The sequence below is a fragment of the Pseudorca crassidens genome, chromosome 6 (genome assembly GCF_039906515.1).
Source record: "Pseudorca crassidens isolate mPseCra1 chromosome 6, mPseCra1.hap1, whole genome shotgun sequence".
NCBI lineage: Eukaryota > Metazoa > Chordata > Mammalia > Artiodactyla > Delphinidae > Pseudorca > Pseudorca crassidens.
The window spans coordinates 44,981,931-45,002,825 of record NC_090301.1 but is presented as its reverse complement, the minus strand read 5'-3'; the positions used below and the strand labels follow the sequence as shown (position 1 = coordinate 45,002,825).

Below are 20,895 nucleotides of genomic sequence, written 5' to 3'. Positions count from 1 at the left end.
AGAATATAAAAACTGTCTGACCTCTGGAAATTTTGCTTTGGTTGTTTACTGCCTGGACAACCACTCTCAAAGGTGAACAGGAAACTCCACACTGCCAGATCCAGTAGCTTTTCTCCATCACCCCTCCCTTGGATCTCTGTGATACACACAATTACCACTGACTTCTTTTTAGAACACTTCTGATAGCTTCCACAACACTATATCCTCCAGTCTGTTTCTTCTCTGAAACCTTCACTCATTTCCTGACAACTCCAGCTGATTTTCCCCTCTCCTGAACTGACTCTAGGCATATTCTGAAAAGTTTAATGTATTTTTAGTTCATATTACATATCCTATTTCTTAGCCTAATTATTTCAAGTATTTACTTTCCAACTAAATTAGAAACTTCCCATGGTTAGGAATCAAGGATTCTACTTCCTAATTTATTAATAAATATATAGGTTAAGTGCACCATAGCACTTGACTTGGTACACAGAAGTCAAATAAATATTTCTTATTGGCAGATTTAGTGATTATCAATGGCAGCATTTACACAAATTGGTAGAACACTTCTGCAGGTGACTAAATTTTTTATGTGGGATCTTCCCGGACCGGGGCACGAACCCGTGTCCCCTGCATCGGCAGGCGGACTCTCAACCACTGCGCCACCAGGGAAGCCCAGGTGACTAAATTTTTAACTCATTTGTAACTACCTTCATGGAAACTCTTACAAATGTTTTGACCAAAAATGTACTATAGCAGGAAGAAAAATATTTTCTTAGCAAATAAACATTTTCATTGCAGATCTTCCCATTAAAAATGTTTGGTTCAGGGCTTCCCTGGTGGCGCAGTGGTTGAGAGTCCGCCTGCCGATGCAGGGGACACGGGTTCGTGCCCCGGTCCGGGAAGATCCCACATGCCACGGAGCGGCTGGGCCCGTGAGCCATGGCCACTGAGCCTGTGCGTCCGGAGCCTGTGCTCCGCAACGAGAGAGGCCACAACAGTGAGAGGCCCGCATACCAAAAAAAAAAAAAAAAAAAAAGTTTGGTTCAGATGTCTGATATTTATAACTTTTGACTAATTTATTATTTTCTTTTACCTCTTTATTGGAGTATAATTGCTTTACAATGGTGTGTTAGTTTCTGCTTTATAACAAAGTAAATCAGTTATACATATACATATGCTCCCATATCTCTTCCCTCTTGTGTCTCCCTCCCTCCCACCCTCCCTATCCCACCCCTCTAGGTGGTGACAAAGCCCCGAGCTGATCTCCCTGTGCTATGCAGCTGCTTCCCACTAGCTATCTATTTTACGTTTGGTAGTGTATATATGTCCATGCCACTCTCTCGTTTTGTCACAGATTACCCTTCCTCCTCCCCATATCCTCAAGTCCATTCATTAATTTATAAACCAGCTTAAGATGGTCTACATGCATGTTGGTGCCTATACATCCATCATTTCTCTTCACAAAAGTATATAACTAGTTGTATCTCTCATATTGGGGTTCTTAAATATGAAGATCATTTCTTATCCTTTCTACTTCCAATTTTTAACATGGCACTTAGGATTCAGGGATCATGGAAGCACTCAATAAATATTTGGCCAATGATGGTTTCATTAATTTTATAATCAGTGCAGTATATAAAGCCAGGTCAGAAAGCCTAATAATTTGAGGGATCTCACTGAACGCTAAACCAGCATTAGTGTTTCTTTCCAAACGTCCCTTTTGGCTCTTGCCCTGTAACACAACCTGTGATTGCGTTTGTTTTCACTGCTATGCAGATTCCAGGTTACAAGGTTTCCTATTTCACCTCAAGTAAAAAATTTTATTTGTATAAACTAAAAGTTGTATGGTTATTTCCTCCTCACTATAGTTCTTCATGATAATCTGTAACTTCCAGGTCTAAAAAAAAAAAAATCTAAGCTTCTACAAGATTGAATTATACTTTCCCTAATCATTGTCTGTCTCACTGAAGTCTCTAAGAATGCTGTCACTGAATAAAAATGATTTTCATATAGTAGTGTGGAGTGCTCTTCTTGATAAATAAAACTGTCTTCCTTTTTCCTTTTCTTCTCTCTGTGAGATACAATTGAAAGAGTTCTGGACTGGGAGCCAGAAAACCTAGGTTCTCTATCTCTATCCAACATCTGCTGCATCATTTATCCCTTGTGCATCTCAGTTTCCTCATCTGTAATCGAAGGTGCTTAGGTTTTACGTGAACATCAAATGAGTGAATGTACTTTGTGAACTGTACAATCCTACTTATATCTAGTGTGATATTATTACTAATAGAGGCAGAAAACTCTACAAATAAATGTCAACTGAATATAGACCACTGGCCAGCACAGAAAACCTTAACCTTGCCTATGAAAAAGTGAATCTTTTTTTATCGTTGTGATTTAGGAACACCTGACTTTTAGTGGGGGTGAGGTGGGGGTCAGGGGGAGTTAGAGACTGATGGAAGGTTGAACCTGACTATCCAAAGGCACAACACATTGCCCAGTTGGAAAAAGAAACATCATGTATCATGATGCAAGCATTTTGAGCAACTATTTGATATTTAACCAACATTCACAATGAAAACAAATGACTTACTGATAACTTAAATCTTCACATGATGCTAGCACAAACAGAGCAATAGGTGAGACAACTGGTCTCAAAGGACATCCAGTATATATAATTTGTTTAAATTAAATTGATTCCATTTTAATTTAATATTGATGCATCAAAATGACTGAGGCATTAAAATAATTGAGGCAATAAAAAGACTTGATGTATTCAAGCATGAACAATCACACCCCTACCTCTTGTACCCCAAACGTATTTATTTCACCTGAAGCTACAACCGCATCTTTGCCTTCCTGCATCTAATGTCGAAGATACAACAGCCAATCTCCTTTTAGAGGCTAATTCCTCTCCCCTTGCACCCAGTGTTGCCCTCTCCTATATCCTGGTCAGTCTTTTCCCCCTTTCTTTCTTCTGTATCTTCGACATCTCTCCCTCCATGGGACTCTTTCTCTCAGTCTGTGAACATCCCATCCCGTCATCTGAAAACAAAACAAAAATCCTCACTTGACTCTACCTAACTATGGTCCTATATCTCTTCTTCCCTTCACAATTAAGTTGCTTAATAAATAGAGAAAGAAAAAAAATAGTCTACACCCACTGTCTCTACTGTTATTAAATACTGAATTTTTAAATAATTAGTAATAAATTATCCAAAAAAGTCATCTCTAATAATAAATGAGATCATCCCACGGTCCATTCTCCAAGCATCAAAGTACTTGTAGTTTCCTGCAAAACAATGTTAAATAACACTTCTGAGTATTGCAAATATTTTTTCCTATCTACATGCTATTTACTTGCTCCTCTTGTCTCATTTCTTCTGGTTACTGCACATTCATCACTTATATTTTGGATCTGTCTCCTCCAGGAAACTAACCTTTGCTCTCACAGGTGAACTGAATACTCCTATGCCATTCTTTTTCATCATATTTATTATATTGTTTTATAATTATTTGTTCATATGTCTATTCCCCTCATTATGGATGTCCCTTAAATACAGGAGAGTGTGTCAATCATCTTTGCATCCTTATAGCCTGACTAAAATCACTATAAATAAAATGGGTAAGTTATAAAATTAACTTTTGTTTGTACATAGTAGCCAATTAGTGTGCTTTGAAGTATGTATTTTTATGAGGATTTACCCAAAAAGGCGCTAAATACAGCTAACCTATACGTAAAAGCCGGCTCCATTTTTTTAAGTTTGCTGCTATGTATGTAAAAACAAGCAAGATTGAGTAATGTAATTAGGCAACAATCTGACAATCAATGGAGAGAAGGCATTTGACTTTAAACCATCAAGGGAAATATATTTTCTTCAAATTGTTGATCACAAACATTTATTGAAAACCTCTTATATGCATAGCACTGAATCTGTATCTGACGTTTTGGGTTTGAGAAATGGTCTTTACACTCAAGGAGCATATGACATAAGTAAGAGATCAATGACATTTATTAAGTAAAACTAAAACAATGGGCGATGCAGAAAGGTTTTATTAAGTGCTAAATATGTCATAGAAAGGAGAAGTGCTGTAGTTTAGAGAAAAAGAGCAAAGATATCTGGGATAATCAAAAGTTTTCAAAGATGACACACACCAGACTTGATTATGATTTGAAGGGTGTGGATGTGTGAAGAAGAGGCTGGAATACAGATAGAGGAAATAATGGGGTGAATGCAGGGAAATGACTGCTCAGGTGCTCCCTCCTCTGAGACCTTCCCTGGCCTCCCATCCCGCCTCCACCTCTCAGGCTGTGTGTCGGCAAGGACTAAATATTTGTTTCTGTATCATCCAGTAAAGGGCCTGGTTTACAATAGGTACTGAGTAAATATTTACTGAGTTAATGAATAATGAAGGAATGAAAGTAGGTTGCAGGGTGGGGATATACTGCCCTGTATAGAAAAGCAAGTCAAAATCATCATCACTTGAGATCAGAGCACTATTTCTTTTAAAAAAGACAAATTTTTCAGAATCATCTGAAGCAAATTCTAATGTCACTAAAACAGTTTTATAATGGTTTTTGAGGGTAGAATGGGATTTATATTCCCCAAAGAAGGAAATTATTGTCACCTGCTTTAAGATGACTGAGTATATCTCATTTATCAAAGAGTCCATTAACCTAGAACCTGACAGTTTTCTCCCACTGGCATTTCTGATTTTACATGAATGTGAGCATTTGTGAGTGCCTTTTTAAAATCTTGTCAGATTTTTAATCTAAATTTTTCATATGCCCGAATTAGACACACGTACTTCTAGTAAAGACATTTTTAAAAAAAGGCTATTTTCTATCCATAATGCCTGGGAGTGAAATTCTAGCAGGACTTGGGGACATAAATGTTTAGAGGACTAAATCAGGATCAGTGAAGTAGGAAAAGTGGGAAATAAAACACAAAAATGAATCCCTCATTTTCCCTGAAGAAAATGGGAGACAAGCAGCATGTTCCAAAAAGTTCTGTGCTCAAGAAATATCAGTGGAATAAATCAAACCTTCTAAATATTCAGACTAAACATGTACATATCTCCCAACAAACATTATTGCAAAGAAAAATGAGGGCTCAGGAACAAGTATAAAATAAGGAATCAAGAACAATCATGACAATCTCATGATCTACTCCTCAGGTAAAGCTCATAAGTTTTTAATTCCCCTTCCTGCCTCCCTCCCTCCCTCCCTCCCTCCCTTCCTTCCTTCCTTCCTTCCTTCCTTCCTTTTTTTTTAAAGGCTAGATAGAATAGCAATTTAGTACATTCAGCAGATTGTCAGGAAAAGTAAGCAGTATCTTCATTGCAAAGACAAATCCATCAGCTTTAAGGGCGAGGGTCTAGGATGCCACTAACCTCTGACCACCATCCCACCAAAAAATATTTAGAGAGCACCAAGTCTTATGGTTGTAATAGTGTAACACAGCACTGAATGCATTTACGTATTTTCTAACTGGGAAATTCAAAATTAATCTGAAATCTACAAAATTTAATCCCAGATTATTCTGAATTTTTTTCACAATCACCTTTTACAACAGTGTCTAGAAACTTTGTTGTAAAGTCATTCACTGAAAAGCAGATCATTTTGGAAGTTGTGTTTCTTAAATGAACCATGAGTCAGGTAAATAACTAGAAACCTGGATCAAAACTTCAAATCCTAACTTAAAAGTACAGAAAGATATTACCTACAGAAATTATGCATAATGCTTCAACCCACCAAAATGCATACATGAGATTCTTCACAGTGGTATAGCACAAATCTGACCTATGTGAAGTAAGTTTATGTAAACCTTCTATAGTCATAGAATTTCAGAGCAGAAAGTGGCCCTGGATAATACACCACAGGTCTTACAAAGGAGGAAACTGAGGCCTGAGAATTTAAGTCACTTCCACAAAATCACCAAGTTAGTTCATGATAGAGCTACAATTAGAATGCACATTTCCTGTGTCCTGGTCTAGTTTTAATTTAGAATTATTTCAACAATTCATTCATGAAAGAAAGAAACAGTCTATTTAGTTGAGGCCCTCATCTCGTTAACTGCATGTTTCTCTCTGTACAAGTAGAGAGTCTTAAAATACACCAGAAAGTAGACAGGCTTGAGGGATGATGGAGCCTTTTTCTAAACACTTGGCTCAGATTGCTGTGGCTATTTATCACCAGTTTAAACTTCTGGCTCCAAGTCACCTTCTGACCCAGGGAAAAAGGATACCATGCTACAAACAGGCCCTTAGAGCTTAACTTTGATTTTGAGACAGGCTTCCTGATGAGAGATGAATAGGGGAAAAGTAACAATAATAGTGGATTCAGCCTTCTGACAGGAAGCTACATTTTTGCTTGTAGAGAGACTGCAGTCCAGTTATATTAGAAAAATCACGTTTTGTCTTTCCATCTGTTCTGTTTATCCTCAAGTCAAAGTCTCTATTCTCATTTTTTTCCTATTTAATTCCTATTTTGGGGCTTTGGGAGTTTTCTAGATAGATATGTATGTAAACAAGGTGTTTTACTCTCTGAAATTCAAGGTTTAAAAAACCCCACAAATTTTGCTTTCTTTCAGTTCTATGAAGAGTCTTATATTCCTTTGGATTACAAATATTCTCATTTACCTAAAATAAAACATTTATTTTGTATTCATCTAACTTTTCATTACAGTAAATCGTACTAAAATAATAACATTACCCTTATCGAGGCTTTTAAACCTGACACAGAATTTCCTCAGATATCATGAATTCTTCATTTTGAATCTGTGAGGTAGCAAAATAAAAAGTATTATCCCTGTTTTATAAATGAGGAAATTAAGGTTCCAACACATTATAAGGAATTTATAAGGAAAGAGTCAGAACTTTACTGGAGTTGTCTGACTCAGGGCCAGTGCTCTTTGCACCCTGTTGCTATGTTGAGTCAGTAGAAGTTGAATCAGCTCAGAGAGCTCCTTCCTCTGCATTGACCACCCAGGTGGAGGTGCATGCCATCCCTCATAAAAACATTGCCAGGGTCCAAATAAGTCTGTCTTGAACCAGTAAAATATCAAGAAAGTAAATAAATGTTTTATGTATTGAGCATAGTTTCACTTTTCTTGAACTCTACCTGAAACAAATGGGCAAACAACTGCCAAAATCATTATATTAGAAAAAAAAGAATAAAATTAAATGAGTATATGTACCACTAAGTTTGCAAAATGCATCCTAATACCAAAGTATAACTTTCAGGAGTTGTGCCAGTTTGCTTTTCCTGACTTGCTTTGTGAATAATCTGGAGCTGAGCACAGGCCTGGCCCAAGGGAAAAACATGAAATTAAAAAAAAATTCCTTATTGCCATTTCAAACCTCGCAATTATACCTCTCTCTACTCCTCTCCCCCATTCCTGGCCCTGTTCTGTCCCAGGGATTCTGCTCCCCCCATCAAAATTTGAATTCAATTCTTCAATATGCAGATGAGAAAACTGAATCTCAAAGATCAGTAACTTGCTCAAGGTCACAAGGTTGCAAATGGCAAACTCAGGATTCGAATTTGAGACTCCAAAACCCAGGCTCTGTTAATTGCTTTTTTTTTTTTTTTTTTTGCGGTATGCGGGCCTCTCACTGTTGTGGTCTCTTCCATTGCGGAGCACAGGCTCCGGACGCACAGGCTCAGTGGCCATGGCTCACGGGCCCAGCCGCTCCGCGGCATGTGGGATCTTCCCGGACTGGGACACGAACCCGTGTCCCCTGCATTGGCAGGCAGACTCTCAACCACTGCGCCACCAGGGAAGCCCTGTTAATTGCTTTTTGAAAGTAAATGGAAAAGAAGAAGTTCTAAATGTAGAAACTGCTCACTGTTAAAGGTTCTAAGTGTAGAAAAATGGTAATAATTGGGAACCGAAGGAATTTCCCAGAATTAAAAAATCTCATTGTGAGATAGTGCCCTATTCCTACAGCCTATAGGCCTAGTTACGAGTATCTATGCCATTAGCTCAAAAGAACAGAGATATAGTATTGTGGTTGTGTTTATTTATTTATTCATTCTAAAATGACTATGTTTTAGGAATATAGGGTAAACAAAAAAATTAGAGAAATCAAAGAACAAAAATTAAGAGATATCATGAACTTCCCCAACCTCTCTAAAATTCTCAAAATAAATCCCACAAGACATGATACAGGAATGGTCAGGGAGCCCCACATTAGATTGGAGTCTTACATTTTAATGTATGATTTCAATGAGGCTATCTGAGCCAACTGCTAATTGGTATCCTTGTGTACCCACAGAGAACCCATCTTCCCATGCATGTATGCTTTCCATATGATGCACAATCATATGGTTCTATCCTGAAGAAACTCAGAAGTCCTCTTCAGAAACAGTCGGAATCCTGTGGGCAAATTTCCATTTTGATTATACTAAGGCAACTTTCAGTTTCTATTAGAATAGGTTTGAAGTGATTCTAATGTCTTGACTGTAGAACCCTCCACAGACAAATACAGGATGCCCATAACAGCTGTGTTTTATCCACCTATAGTGCCATAGAGTCCATCCGATACTGGGACTTTCACCCAGAGCTATGATGTCAGCTGATCCTGATGGCCAGAGAATATTGGGGAAAAAAATCATAAAAGGCAAATTACCATATATAATATAGTCAATTACAAAGGAGTAATATTTTTTAAAGGGTGCACTGGAACAATGACTAGAGAGGGCACGTGTTGTAGACTAGTTTCCCAAGGAGTAGAGAAGAAGAGGACACCAAACAGGTAAGTTTTGATAGGAGGTCAGGTTGGAAGAAAAATTCTGTAATTTGAACCAAATTTGGGAAGGAGACATGCAGATAAAGCTTCAGTGTGTGACCTTGATTCTCAGGCAGATTTCTGAATGCCTTTCCTTCAAACTGAAAGGAGGTTGAAAGCGTATTTCCCTAAAAAAAAATTTAATTTAATTTAAAAGTCACCTACTTCAAAACTATTTTCTTAAAACTGGACCTGCCTACCCTCCTGGGACTTTAGCAACATGGAACAGATGTGGAAGGGGTACAAGGTAGCTCAGGTGAATATAGCTCTGGCAAGTTTATGAAATATTTATATTCTGAATATACCAAAATACCATAAAAATACTAATTTAATTATCATAAAATACTGATTTAATTTTATTTCATCATCCTTCACATACCCAAACACAAACACTGCCAATGGAACTTTGAATGTATCCACGGATTAATCTCTTTAGAACTAATTGTTTCAATTTTGATTCATTCTCTACATAAAGGAATTAGCCTACTTTTTAAAAAAATAAAACAGATTCAAAGTATCCTGAAATCTTCCCAGGCTAATAAGCACTCTGCTGGTTCAGGAATTTATCAGTTGTTTCTCAGCAAAATTCAGTTCAGTTTTACTGTGCTTAAGGGAGAAAAATAAAAATACAGACAAACACATGCCTAATCTAATGTGTAGAGATCAAGATTTAAGAGGAAATGGGGAAGGGCTGGAGAAAGAAGTGTTTTTTTGTGAACACTCAGAAAGACATAACACTTGCAGCACCTGAAAGCTTAAACACAAGCTCTTGATGGAATGTTCAGTTGTTCCTCCTTCATTGCCCCCAAGTCTCCTTTTCTTTTTTTCTGTACAAACTCATAAAAGAAGATTCTCATATCAGAATCACTCATTTGCCTTAGAATGGCCAGTGCCCTTCTGCCCTCTCAAATGAAAGTATAAGCCTTCTTTATAAAACTTCAGAGGGTTTGTGTTTTTAGCCAAAGACCAGAAAACTAGGAACTTTTTCTTTGTAGTTCATCTTCCCATGGTAACCAGTTAACCTCACTGTTCACCCACCAGTCCATCCTACCGGAAACTCTAGCTAAAAATTTAGCACTAACATGAGAAGCATAATGCTCTGAATTAAACTGTAACTTAATTATTTCTTCAATAGAAAGCTCTGGAAAGAATGAAAAAGAAAAATTTAAAAATAATTTCAAACTAGCATAAATAAATCTGATAGGTTCTTCTCCCTCGGGAGAAAATAATAAGTATATAACTGCTATTTAAGAAATACTAAATGAAAAATAAATGAAATGAAAATATTAAATCTCTATAAATAAATTGTATTTGCTAAGGGAAGCACCCATACTTTAAAATTCCATAATGAAAAACTCTAGAGCTGACAGCCACAGAACAGCTATATTGAATAACAAAGATTTAATTAAAGGAATTCATAGCTACTAATTATCTGGTGAAATTCCATGTGCACACCTCCTGCCAAGTCAAACCCATCATTCTGTTTAAGTTTGAAAAACTGAGAAGAAAGAAAAGTACAGCAAAGTAAGGAAAGTGTGAGTATAAAGAATGTGCCTACATCCTACACCAGTTTCTGCTTTCTGGAGTCAATTTCACAAAAATCTTCTGGGAGCGAAGGGAGTGAAGAAACCAGCAGCCTTTGGAAAATGAAGAGACTTCCTGCAAAGTCTGAGAAAAGACAGTCACTCCCTCTACTGTATCCAGATAGTCCTGTGAGCTGCATTGTAAATCCCTGTGCAGTGAAGCAATTCCTCTCATTCCAGATACAACACAGGGCAATGCAGTGTGGAAAATAAGCTTCCAATTTTTACTACAGACTTTTATGACTATCATATTTTCAGAAAATAAACTCTGAAACAGACAGAGCTGGTAGACAGACATGAGGTAGCACTGGGGCATGGAACGGATCGTGCTTGGCTTGCTTACATCCTGGGAACGACTACAGAGAATGAAATGCTGTGGCGGTGAGAAACAGGAGAGCAGCAGTGATGCTTCAAATCACAGGGTCATTAGAAAGTATTCAACGGAAAGAGCTTTTTGTTTCCTTTGTTTTTTCCCATATAAACCTACACAAGAAGACGCTACAATAAAGCTCTGCTATTTGCAGCGTAAAATTTATAAATGGGCTTACAATATAGGCTATTTAGATTTAGATGAAAATACTGAGGTATTGTCCAAATGACCATAGTAGAACAGTAAATAAAATTTGCATTTTAAGTTTACACTAATTTTAATCTCTTTGAGAGCAAAAGTTGTTTATTTTTTCCATAACATCTAACATTTTGGTTCTTATAATTACCCAATAAGCATTTATCATTATTGCTATACTACTAAATAGTAATGGAATAATAATATCAACTGGATAATAATGTTGGATAATGATATCAATAATCATTTGATGAGCTCCTAGTATTTGTTGGGAGCCATACTACTATGTAGGTGGTTTATATACATGATAGTCTTCAAAATAATTATTTAAGGTAAATATTACTATTCTAATTTTATAGACAAAAGCACTGGGACATAGAGCCATCAAGAAAATTGCTCAAGAATATGCAAATATAATTTGAAAATCCTGAATTTGAAATCAGTTCACTCATATTTGAATGAATAAACAGTGGGAGAGATATTTTTTAGATTTTCAAAAATATTCATTGGCATATATGCATGGAATAACTATCATATACTTAATACATAAAATAAATTTATGACATGAAGTGGAACCTGGGAAATAGACTTAAAAAAAGGAACCATGTGTGTGCACGTGTGTAGTGAGAGGTGAGAACTACAGGCAATTTCTATTTTGAGGCAAAGAATGATAGTGACTGTGACTAAAATTCTAGAAATGGGCCAGATCATGGAAGGTCTTGTATGCCTTGCTTAGGAGCTTGAACATTATTCTTTCCTCAGGTTATGGGAGTCAATGGAAGATTTTAAGGAAGGTAATGAGGTAATCAGATTTTAGTTTTATATCACAGTGGCAACAGAGGAGGTCTCTATAGGTGTGGCTGGGAAGTAGTCACATGGGAGGCAAGAGACAAAGTTAGATGTTACTGCAGTAAATTGTAGTAATACTGCAATATGATGATGAGAGCCTAAACTTAGGCATTTGTAGTAGAGAGAGAGAGGAGGTATATATGAGGAATATTTAGCAGGTAAAATGGTAGAGTTTAGTGACTGATTAGACTTTTGCTTGAATAACCAGGTAGGATGATCTTGCCTTTAACTGACATAAAGAATACATGAGAGGGCTTCCCTGGTGGCGCAGTGGTTGGGAGTCCGCCTGACGATGCAGGGGACACGGGTTCGTGCCCCGGTCCGGGAGGATCCCACATGCCGCGGAGCGGCTGGGCCCGTGACCCATGGCCGCTGAGCCTGCGCATCCAGAGCCTGTGCTCTGCAACGGGAGAGGCCACAGTGAGAGGCCCGCGTATCACATTAAAAAAAAAAAAAAAAGAATACATGAGAAAGATGATCCTGTCTTGGAGGGAAGATAATGAATTGAGTTTGGGATACACTGAACTTGAAGTGGTTATGGACCATCCAGTGGGAAACTGGGTATTCTGAAGTAGATGTGGACGGTCAGGGTTGGAGAGAGAGATTTGAGAATGATCAGCAATTAGCTGTTAACCAAAACCCTGCAAGTAAGATTCCTAGATACTCTAGGGAGAGAATATACAGAAAGGACCAGTGGACAAAATCCTATGAGAAAACAAAGTGCTAAGGGATAAATAAGGAGAAGTAGCCCATGAAGCTGAGAGGGAAAGGTCAGGAAGGTAGAGGGAGAATCTTCAGAGCACCGCCTTTCAGGAAAGTTGGAGTGGTCAATGGTAGGTGAAAGGAGCCCACTGTAACATCACACATTACCAGAAGAGCATAAGTGGAATGGAGGGGGCAAAAGTCAGAGTGCATGGATGAGTGAGGGCATGGAGGCAGACAGAAAACTGTTCTGCTCCTTTAAAGCAGCTGGGCTAAGAATAAAGAGAGGGTGGGAGGCAGACACAGACCTTGGGAGAAAGGTGAGCTTGTTTACAGGCTAAGGGGAAAGAGCTCATAGAAAGGAAGTTGTTGGAATTATGGAAAAGAGAGCATGATTAATGGAGCAACTTCCTCCAGGAGATGGAGAACAAAGTACAGAAGGAGAACAAATCTGGAAGTTTCTTCAAAACATATTCAAAGATTTGGCGAGGGCTTCCCTGGTGGCGCAGTGGTTGAGGGTCCGCCTGCCGATGCAGGGGACATGGGTTCGTGCCCTGGTCCAGGAGGATCCCACATGCCGCGGAGCGGCTGGGCCCGTGAGCCATGGCCGCTGAGCCTGCGCGTCCGGAGCCTGTGCTCCGCAACGGGAGAGGCCACAACAGTGAGAGGCCTGCGCACCGCAAAAAAAAAAAAAAAAAAAAATCACAGGAAAAGAAAAAATTGGCAAAAGTAAAAAATATACCACCAAGGTTTGTATCTGTGATGACTGAAATCAGATTGTAATATCACTTTCTGTGTCTCATTTAAGTGCTCTAAAAGTGCCTTCAGGTAAAGTTCCCAAATGACCCTTCTAAGAGTCCCATCAGATTAACAGGAGTGTGTATAAATTCTCCAGTTTCAGATGAGGACCCAAAGGTTTGGTAAAGTTAAAGGACTGTAAAGGTAGCAAGACTGCTAAATAGCAGAGATGGACCAGAACTAAGGTGTTCTCCCAATGATGGTTGGACTGTGGCTTACTTTACTTACTAAAGTATATAGACTACAAGGCTGTGATGCTTATGTTGCAAGCAATGTTTCCACTGAGAATACTGTCATCTTGGAACTGAGTTTATAATTCTGATTGAGCAGACACCCAGAAAGGAAAAGAAAAGAAAAGAAAAAGGAAACCAACTGTGAGACAGTCCTTCCTCCTTCTAAGATGTAAACTAAATTTTTTTTAAAAAAGCATACAAACATTTTTGAGTTTGAACATTATACCAGAAAGCTGATAGGGACAAAGTTCATTATTTATTAATATTAATTTATTAATATTGTTAATATTACTGCCTTCTCTGTAGAAGGCAACACATGAGTAAGGAAAATCTTGTGCTATTGTAATGTCCCTGATATACTGTTCCTTAGAGAATATACTCAGTATATGATGGAACCATCCTGATTTCTGTTGAGGAGTTTAGTTGTAAACATATCAATAAAATAAAATAAAATAAGAACACTAAGGCCAGCAATGTAGTCACAACTTTAAGGCAAAATTTTCCACTGGATAGACTACCTCTCACGCAAATGCCAAGGATAGATACTCTTTGTATATAACAGTTCTTCAGCCTTAAATGAAATTTAGAAAAAGCCACATGAAATTTACATGGAAAGAAATTTAGAGGAAAACTGAATCGTCCATATGTTCCAACCATTCCATTGTCTTATATGAACTTGTTCAACTTGCCAAAATGTACACAATAGGTCAATTAATAATTAACAATTTTAGTCTTTCTTTCCTACTATCATTATATCTCTCATGTGTAAATCTAAACTTTTCAATGTTGTAATCTCAGAGAAAAAAAATTAGTCAAAAAGTGACTAATCCATTTTTAAATATTTTATGAATTTCCATATAAGGCTAAGTGATGATGTATGAATTATCCTTCAAGTAGGAGCAAGCTGTTTGATTAAAAAAAGAAAAAAATAGATTAACATGACTTCAGTCTTCTAAGTCTCCTCCTCTCAAAACAAAGCTTTCTCTTTATGTTTTTACTTTACATACTGCATTATGTGCATTTCTAGAATGATCAACACAATGAGTTTTAGGCCTGTGTTGATATGATAGAAGTGTGAAGAGCAGGAAGTAAAAGAGAGAAAAAGAAAACTATATATTCACCTGCAAATACATTTTAATAGTCTGTGTCCTTTGCATAGTAGAATGATTCACCTAACCTGCCATGAGGAGGATTTGGGCCTTGAGATGTTTTTCCAGAAATGATGGTGAATTTGCAGTGGTTTATATACAAACTTCAATTAAGCAGCCTTATAAGTGAAAGGAATGACTAGAATAGCAAGCTATTGCCAAAGTCACAGCGTGTAGCCTTAGAACAGGAAGCCAAATGGTGTCATATCAAGACAAGAGTGTTAGGTACAGATTTAATACAGTGGTTCACCAGCATGAATCAGAATCACCTGAAAGCTTCCCGGATCCCATCCAAATCTACCAAATCAGGATATCTGGAAACAAAGGGAGCCTAGAATCTATATTGGCAACAAGCTCTTCACGTGATTCTTTATGCAGCCAGCTCAACACTGATCTGTGGATCGCTTACCAACAAACTTAAAGAGTCATGGTCAAAGTATACACTGCATTTGTCAATATAAAAATTCACTATAACTATCAATCTACCAATCTACATATATAGAGAGATACTCTTCAAAATAAAGCCTCGTTCTAATTTGAATAAAAGTTATAGGTACTTCTAAATTTATCTGAAGAGAATAAGGAAAGAATTGCAAAGAATTACAACCTAGTATTTAAGTGCCATCCCGTGTTCTTGGCTTTGTAGTCTGCTCAGAAGTGAACAATAACCAGGGTAAATCAGGTTACTCAACTATATTCTGTCCATTGAAACCAGATCTATTCCACTAGTTGACAATTAAGCTCATTGTGGCTGGGATTATAGTTGCCTCCTAATAGCTATTCTCCCTTTTATATCCTTCATAACATAACTCTGTTCAGTAGAGTACACTGCCAGTGCTATCCAGCTAAGACTACATTTCCCAGCAGTCCTTGTAACTTTGTATGACCATATGACTAAATTCTAGCCAACTTTCAAGTAAGTTGAAATGATATGATGACTTAATAGTCTCCATTAAAAAAGAGGGAATCACAGCCTTTGTCTCCCATTCTCTATCCAGATGCCAGGAAAGTAAATATAATGGCTGGGATTCCAGCAGCTGTCTAGGAACATAACATCAAGGACTGTACCCTAGGGATAGGAGAGAGCTAGAAAAAAATTGAATCCCTGATGACTTTGTAGAGCTGGTATACCAGCCTTTCACTACCTAACTAGAAGTATTTTATATAAGGAAAAGAACCACTTTTTTTGTTTAAACTACTGCATTCTGCTATATGCAGGTAGACCTAGATTAAAACATCCACTATAAAAGAAAAGTTTGCATATCCTACATGATTCAAAGTATCTATTCCAGTAGTAAAGAGTTTAAAACAATTTATGAGTGAAAAGTATCTTAAGCTATGTATTTGTATTCTGTACCTCCTTTAAAATCATCCCATCCAAGTACTGCTGAGTGTTAAGCATTAGTTTCTTCATATTTGTATTTTAACAATGAGATAAATGGTAGACATAATATAATAAAAATGCAGGAGACCATGGTATAGAAAGGACTGTGAGCCCCTCATCTCTTAGTAATCAGAAGTTGGCTTGGGTCCAGGATATTAGTGTAGGGTTGCCACAGAGGGTTGCAAATTTATGGTCCAGGAGCCAAACCTGGCACTCAAATATATTGCACTCGGCTTAGGCAATGCTTTCTGAAAACATTAGATGTGACTGTCTTCAAGTGGGCATGCATCTTCAGTTCTCCACAGGCCCACCATCTCCTGTTGACGTACAAACACTCGCTTGCTTCACTTATTGATGTTACCTACCTTCTCAGTGCCTCTGAGAAGCACTGACATTTATAGTCTCTGGAAATAAAATGGTACATTTCTGCACCCTCCCTTCTCTCCATTTCTTCTCTGTTGTTGAAATCAATGATTGATATCAGCGATTATTTTCCAAGATTAAGTATGTCCACTTCTAATAACAAGAATGTATATAAGCTCACTAGGTGTTAGACCTTTATTTAGGAATATAAAAATTACTATAAATGCACTAGTATTTTCTCCTACAAAAAACAAATGGGGAACCTCTCAAAGCACCCCCCCTAATAAACACACACACACAAAAACTCATGAAAAGCTGATTTTGTCACCTTAACTCATTTTTGTTACTTAATTTTACTTAGTAGTCTCAACTAAAGTTAGCCCAACTCTCAAACTTTCTCATTTTTATGAATTTAAAAAATCAATTCAGTTCTTAAAATTTAGTGAGAAGTAGTAATGATTTTGGCCTAAACAGCCTAAAACTTATTTACTTTCTTTTATCATTCATAAGTATTTTTATCAGACAGGTACTGTGTAACTAAGTAAAATATGTTTTAAATTTCCAGTAAAAATAATCACAGTCAAAGAGAAGAAAAATATACCTTGAAGTCCTGAAAAGAAAAAAATAAAAGCTCACAAATATGTACTTACATATGATAATAGGTCTCCTCAAAGGGGACATATTTGCACACAAAATCAATACCACATTATATGACTTAGAGCTAAAATTTGAAAAACATACTTGTTTTGCATGTGTGCCTTAGATATTTCTTTAGTTTAAAACATTTACCTGAACTTACTCTTCCCCAAACTTAAAAATCACATGGAGTTTCAAAATTCTGACACTTCTATTAAGCTTGTGACAAGCCTGAACAGGGAAATTAAGTATTGCCAAGTACCACACAATATAACTTAAACCAAAATACGCATGGTAAGTAAATACAAGTTATGTAGCTCTGAATATTCTGGATTCTGGAATTCTTTTCTACATCAACTTTAATTAGGACCATAACTATTTTCTTTTGCTTTTGAATTTTTATTACATATATTCTCTTAGCTTGAGTTATAAAACTGAAGAATTTATTTTTTATAATACGTATGAAAGCAATTACCCTTTTTCTGTAAAATATAATGTTTGGAATTCCAGTTTCTATGCTGTTTGGTTATACTGGGGGGGAGCAGAGTTGGTATGGAATCAGGGACTTTTTGCATCAAGCCTCACATTCCTAACATTTATGTAAATTAGTATTAAGGAAAATTGAACTCTGCTCATTTTTCAGAAGCACCTACAATGTAATTACAACTATTTGAGAAAGTCTTTTAACATATGGCCTACTCCATATGCTTATAGGAAACATTTATTTACATGTTCAATTATTTTCATACTTTTTAAATGTAAGTTATTTATTTTAAAATATATTAATAAGGAAAGTTGTGTTAATTAAGTTTTAAAAGTAAGTTGCTGGTTGTTTTGGTGGGGGAGGGGAATCAACTACTTCTTTTATGTTCAGATTTTTCTATTTCTATTGTAATTTTTCTGTATTTTACTTCTCCCCTTTCCTGACTTCTACTTCCTATTAAATTTTCTCCCCAACCCTTCCAAACTGTACATGCTCTTCACAACATTACAAGGAAACTGAAGAAGTTTCATCTTTTATAAATTGTCTCATTTTCAAAAACATAAAAAGTAACATAAAAAGATCCAAGATTTTAGAAAGTGCCCCCTCTATGGGACTCTGGACAGATTGTTGGGTATTCATCCCAGATTCTTATTTTCACTTTTTAAATGCTTTTTAGACCTCGTGGCCTCTCTATTAATTTTATGAACATTTACAGAGCAAAAATACACAGAAGCAGGTATTAAAAAATATATATACACGCATACATATGTGTATATATACACAAAAAATATATGAACGACAATAACAAAAGTTTAATAAATATGCTAAGTTTTAAAAGCTTGAGTTTGATGTTAAATTGTTATGAAAATCTATAATGGCCTATTATGAAACAGTACATGTCCGTATTTGAAACTTCAGGCCTGGACGGGAAGGATTTAATAATCAGTGGAACCAATTTAAATATTTTCTTATATTTTATAGCAGCCATGCATTTTTGCTTAACATACCACAGAACCCAACCCTAACATATGCAAATTTCAAAGGAAAAAAAATCGATAACCAGTCAAGATTTGTCTCACATTTTAAAAAAAGAAAGGAAACTTGTGTCTAATGAATAACGCCAATAAAATACTCCTTGATAAATAAATTATATAAGGCATGTGGATTTCCTGCCTTCCGCCATCCAACAGGGAACCACCACTGTCCTGATAATCAAGTCAGTAGGGTGGGAAAATAAGAAATCTGGCTTCTATCAACTTCTGCCATGGGGAAAGAAACGAGACTGCCTCTCAGAAAGCAAAAGTGATTGTAAGATCACAAATGAAAATGGGAAAGACGTAGAAGTCTGTAAAGAGAGAAAAATAAGGAGCCAAAAACAAAGAAAAAATCAGTTATCAGACTGGCTGCAGAGGTTTTTCTAAACAAAGAATTTTATGAAGCAGCTGAAGTTCAGTACAAAAAGGACTCCACCCTACCCTGCTTCTGCTGCGACTTCTCCTTGCTCTGAAAACTCCAGCCCACAGAACAGAACTCCTCTCACTAAAAGTGCCTTTAGTGCTCTGTTTTAAGCACTCTCCTTTCCTTTTAAACTTCCCACTCTCCACATTCAGGCAAAAGGACTTATCCTAGGCTTTCCCAGAAATATTCAGTAGTGTACTCTTCGAACCGCAGATGTGGAAGCTCCGGATTTACAAACATCCCGATTGTCTTCCGAGCTGTTTCCCAGGTGCAAATCTGTCAGCCCCCTTCTCAACTTCAAATCAGAACCTCCTCTTCATGCTCTTCCTGAGGCTTAACATTCCATCTATTTCCCAAACTATGCAATAAACACCACAAGGAAAGCAAACGGCAAACTCACCATCCTCATCTTCTTCCTGGGCTTTTATTGAGACAAATTGCCCTAATAAAATAGTAAGAATGAGGAGAGGTCTTGCTTCCACCCAATTTGCCATCATGTCTAAATATTAGACATGTGGGTCCTCCTGGGAGTGAAAAGTAGATTCTAAGGTTATTGTAGCACCATGAAGTCAGCTGTGGGCTCTTCTTTCAGCATCAGCCCCAGGGCAGCCTCTGAAAACCCCCTTTTTCAGCACCAGCTCCGGCACAGTCTGCGAAAACTTTTTTCAAGCGATGCAGCTTTAAATAGGAAGAATGCTGCCTCCACTTCTTTTCCTGCCCCTTTTCAGCTTGTTCAGGCTCATAACCATCCAGTGTCTGCCAAGCAACGGTCTGATTGATAGTAAACAACCAAATCAGAACACGCGCCTCAGTGCCTTGAACTGTCCCGATTTCATTTATGTTTTAAACATAAATGGGGCTTAATCACAGAAACAAACGTTTGTTTCTCTTTCCTTTTTTTTTTTTTTTTTTAAAGAAAGCCTGTTAGAAGGAAAGAGACTTATTCTCCCCTCCCTACCCTTTTGCCAGACACACACCCCTTCACTTTTTCCCTATAGGGAGGAAATACAGACTTTCAGCCTAGTTTTTGGTATCTAGATAATTCAGGATCCTTGTCCACCTTAAACTTTCAAAGGAACAAATTTTAACCCTTTCTTTTTACTAAAGAGGACTCATTCTTGTCCCCTTGCTACATTCTGTTTCTTTACCCAGATACTGGAAGGGGACCGTTAAATGTCCAGGTGAAGAAACTATTTGACAAATGCATCATACTTTGAATTAAGATCGTCTCCTTATCTCTCCATCTCTCTTATTTAGAGAAACACATTTGCAGGTCCTTCTTGTCCCAGAGAGTTTTATCATGTAAAAAGGCAGTCCACTATGTCAGTGTGGAGTAATGGGAAGGACACTGTATTTGGATGCAAAAAGCCTCGCTTCAGAAATCAGCTCTGCCACTCACCCATTTTGTAAACACAGAGTCCTTTATCTCTGTGCACTCCAATTTTCTCATTTGAGAACAGAGTTTTGCCCTGACCAGTGGACAGCGTTCAGTGACATTAAAACAAGTAATATATTATTAACTAAGTTCTGAGTTGCAAAGAGCTACATAAAAGTAGATGTTGGTATTATTACCCCTAAACCAGCTTTTCAGGGAATTTGGTAGTTCCAGTTGCAATTGCCATTCAAGAGCATTATTCATGAACTTTTGTGCCACACTCATGCTTGCCAAGATCCTAATGACCTCCGAGTGTTCCACATAACCTAATACGTTTGCTACCTTGAGTCTACCCAGAATCAGAATGTCTGTTCTACACAACACAGGTGAGTCAATGGTTTATAATTACTCAGCAGTGATCAGGAACCCTGCACTGCACTAAGCACTGGAGGGAGAGGATGACACAAAGTAAGTGAAAGGCATACCCACTGTCTCCAAGGAACACGTGCAGACACTAAGAAAAGAAATTTACATGAAACAAG

At 37.2% G+C, this 20,895-nt stretch overlaps 1 protein-coding gene across 1 annotated transcript in view; it reads right to left on the bottom strand.

The window, feature by feature from the left end:
- COL5A2 (collagen type V alpha 2 chain) overlaps positions 1–19,763 on the bottom strand; it is a 143,975-nt gene extending 124,212 nt beyond the window's left edge. Inside the window, exon 1 of the mRNA XM_067741232.1 lies at positions 19,379–19,763. Coding sequence (XP_067597333.1) covers positions 19,379–19,475 — 97 coding nt within the window. The 5' untranslated portion in view covers positions 19,476–19,763. The remainder of the gene's footprint in view (positions 1–19,378) is intronic.
- Positions 19,764–20,895: the final 1,132 nt, after the last annotated feature.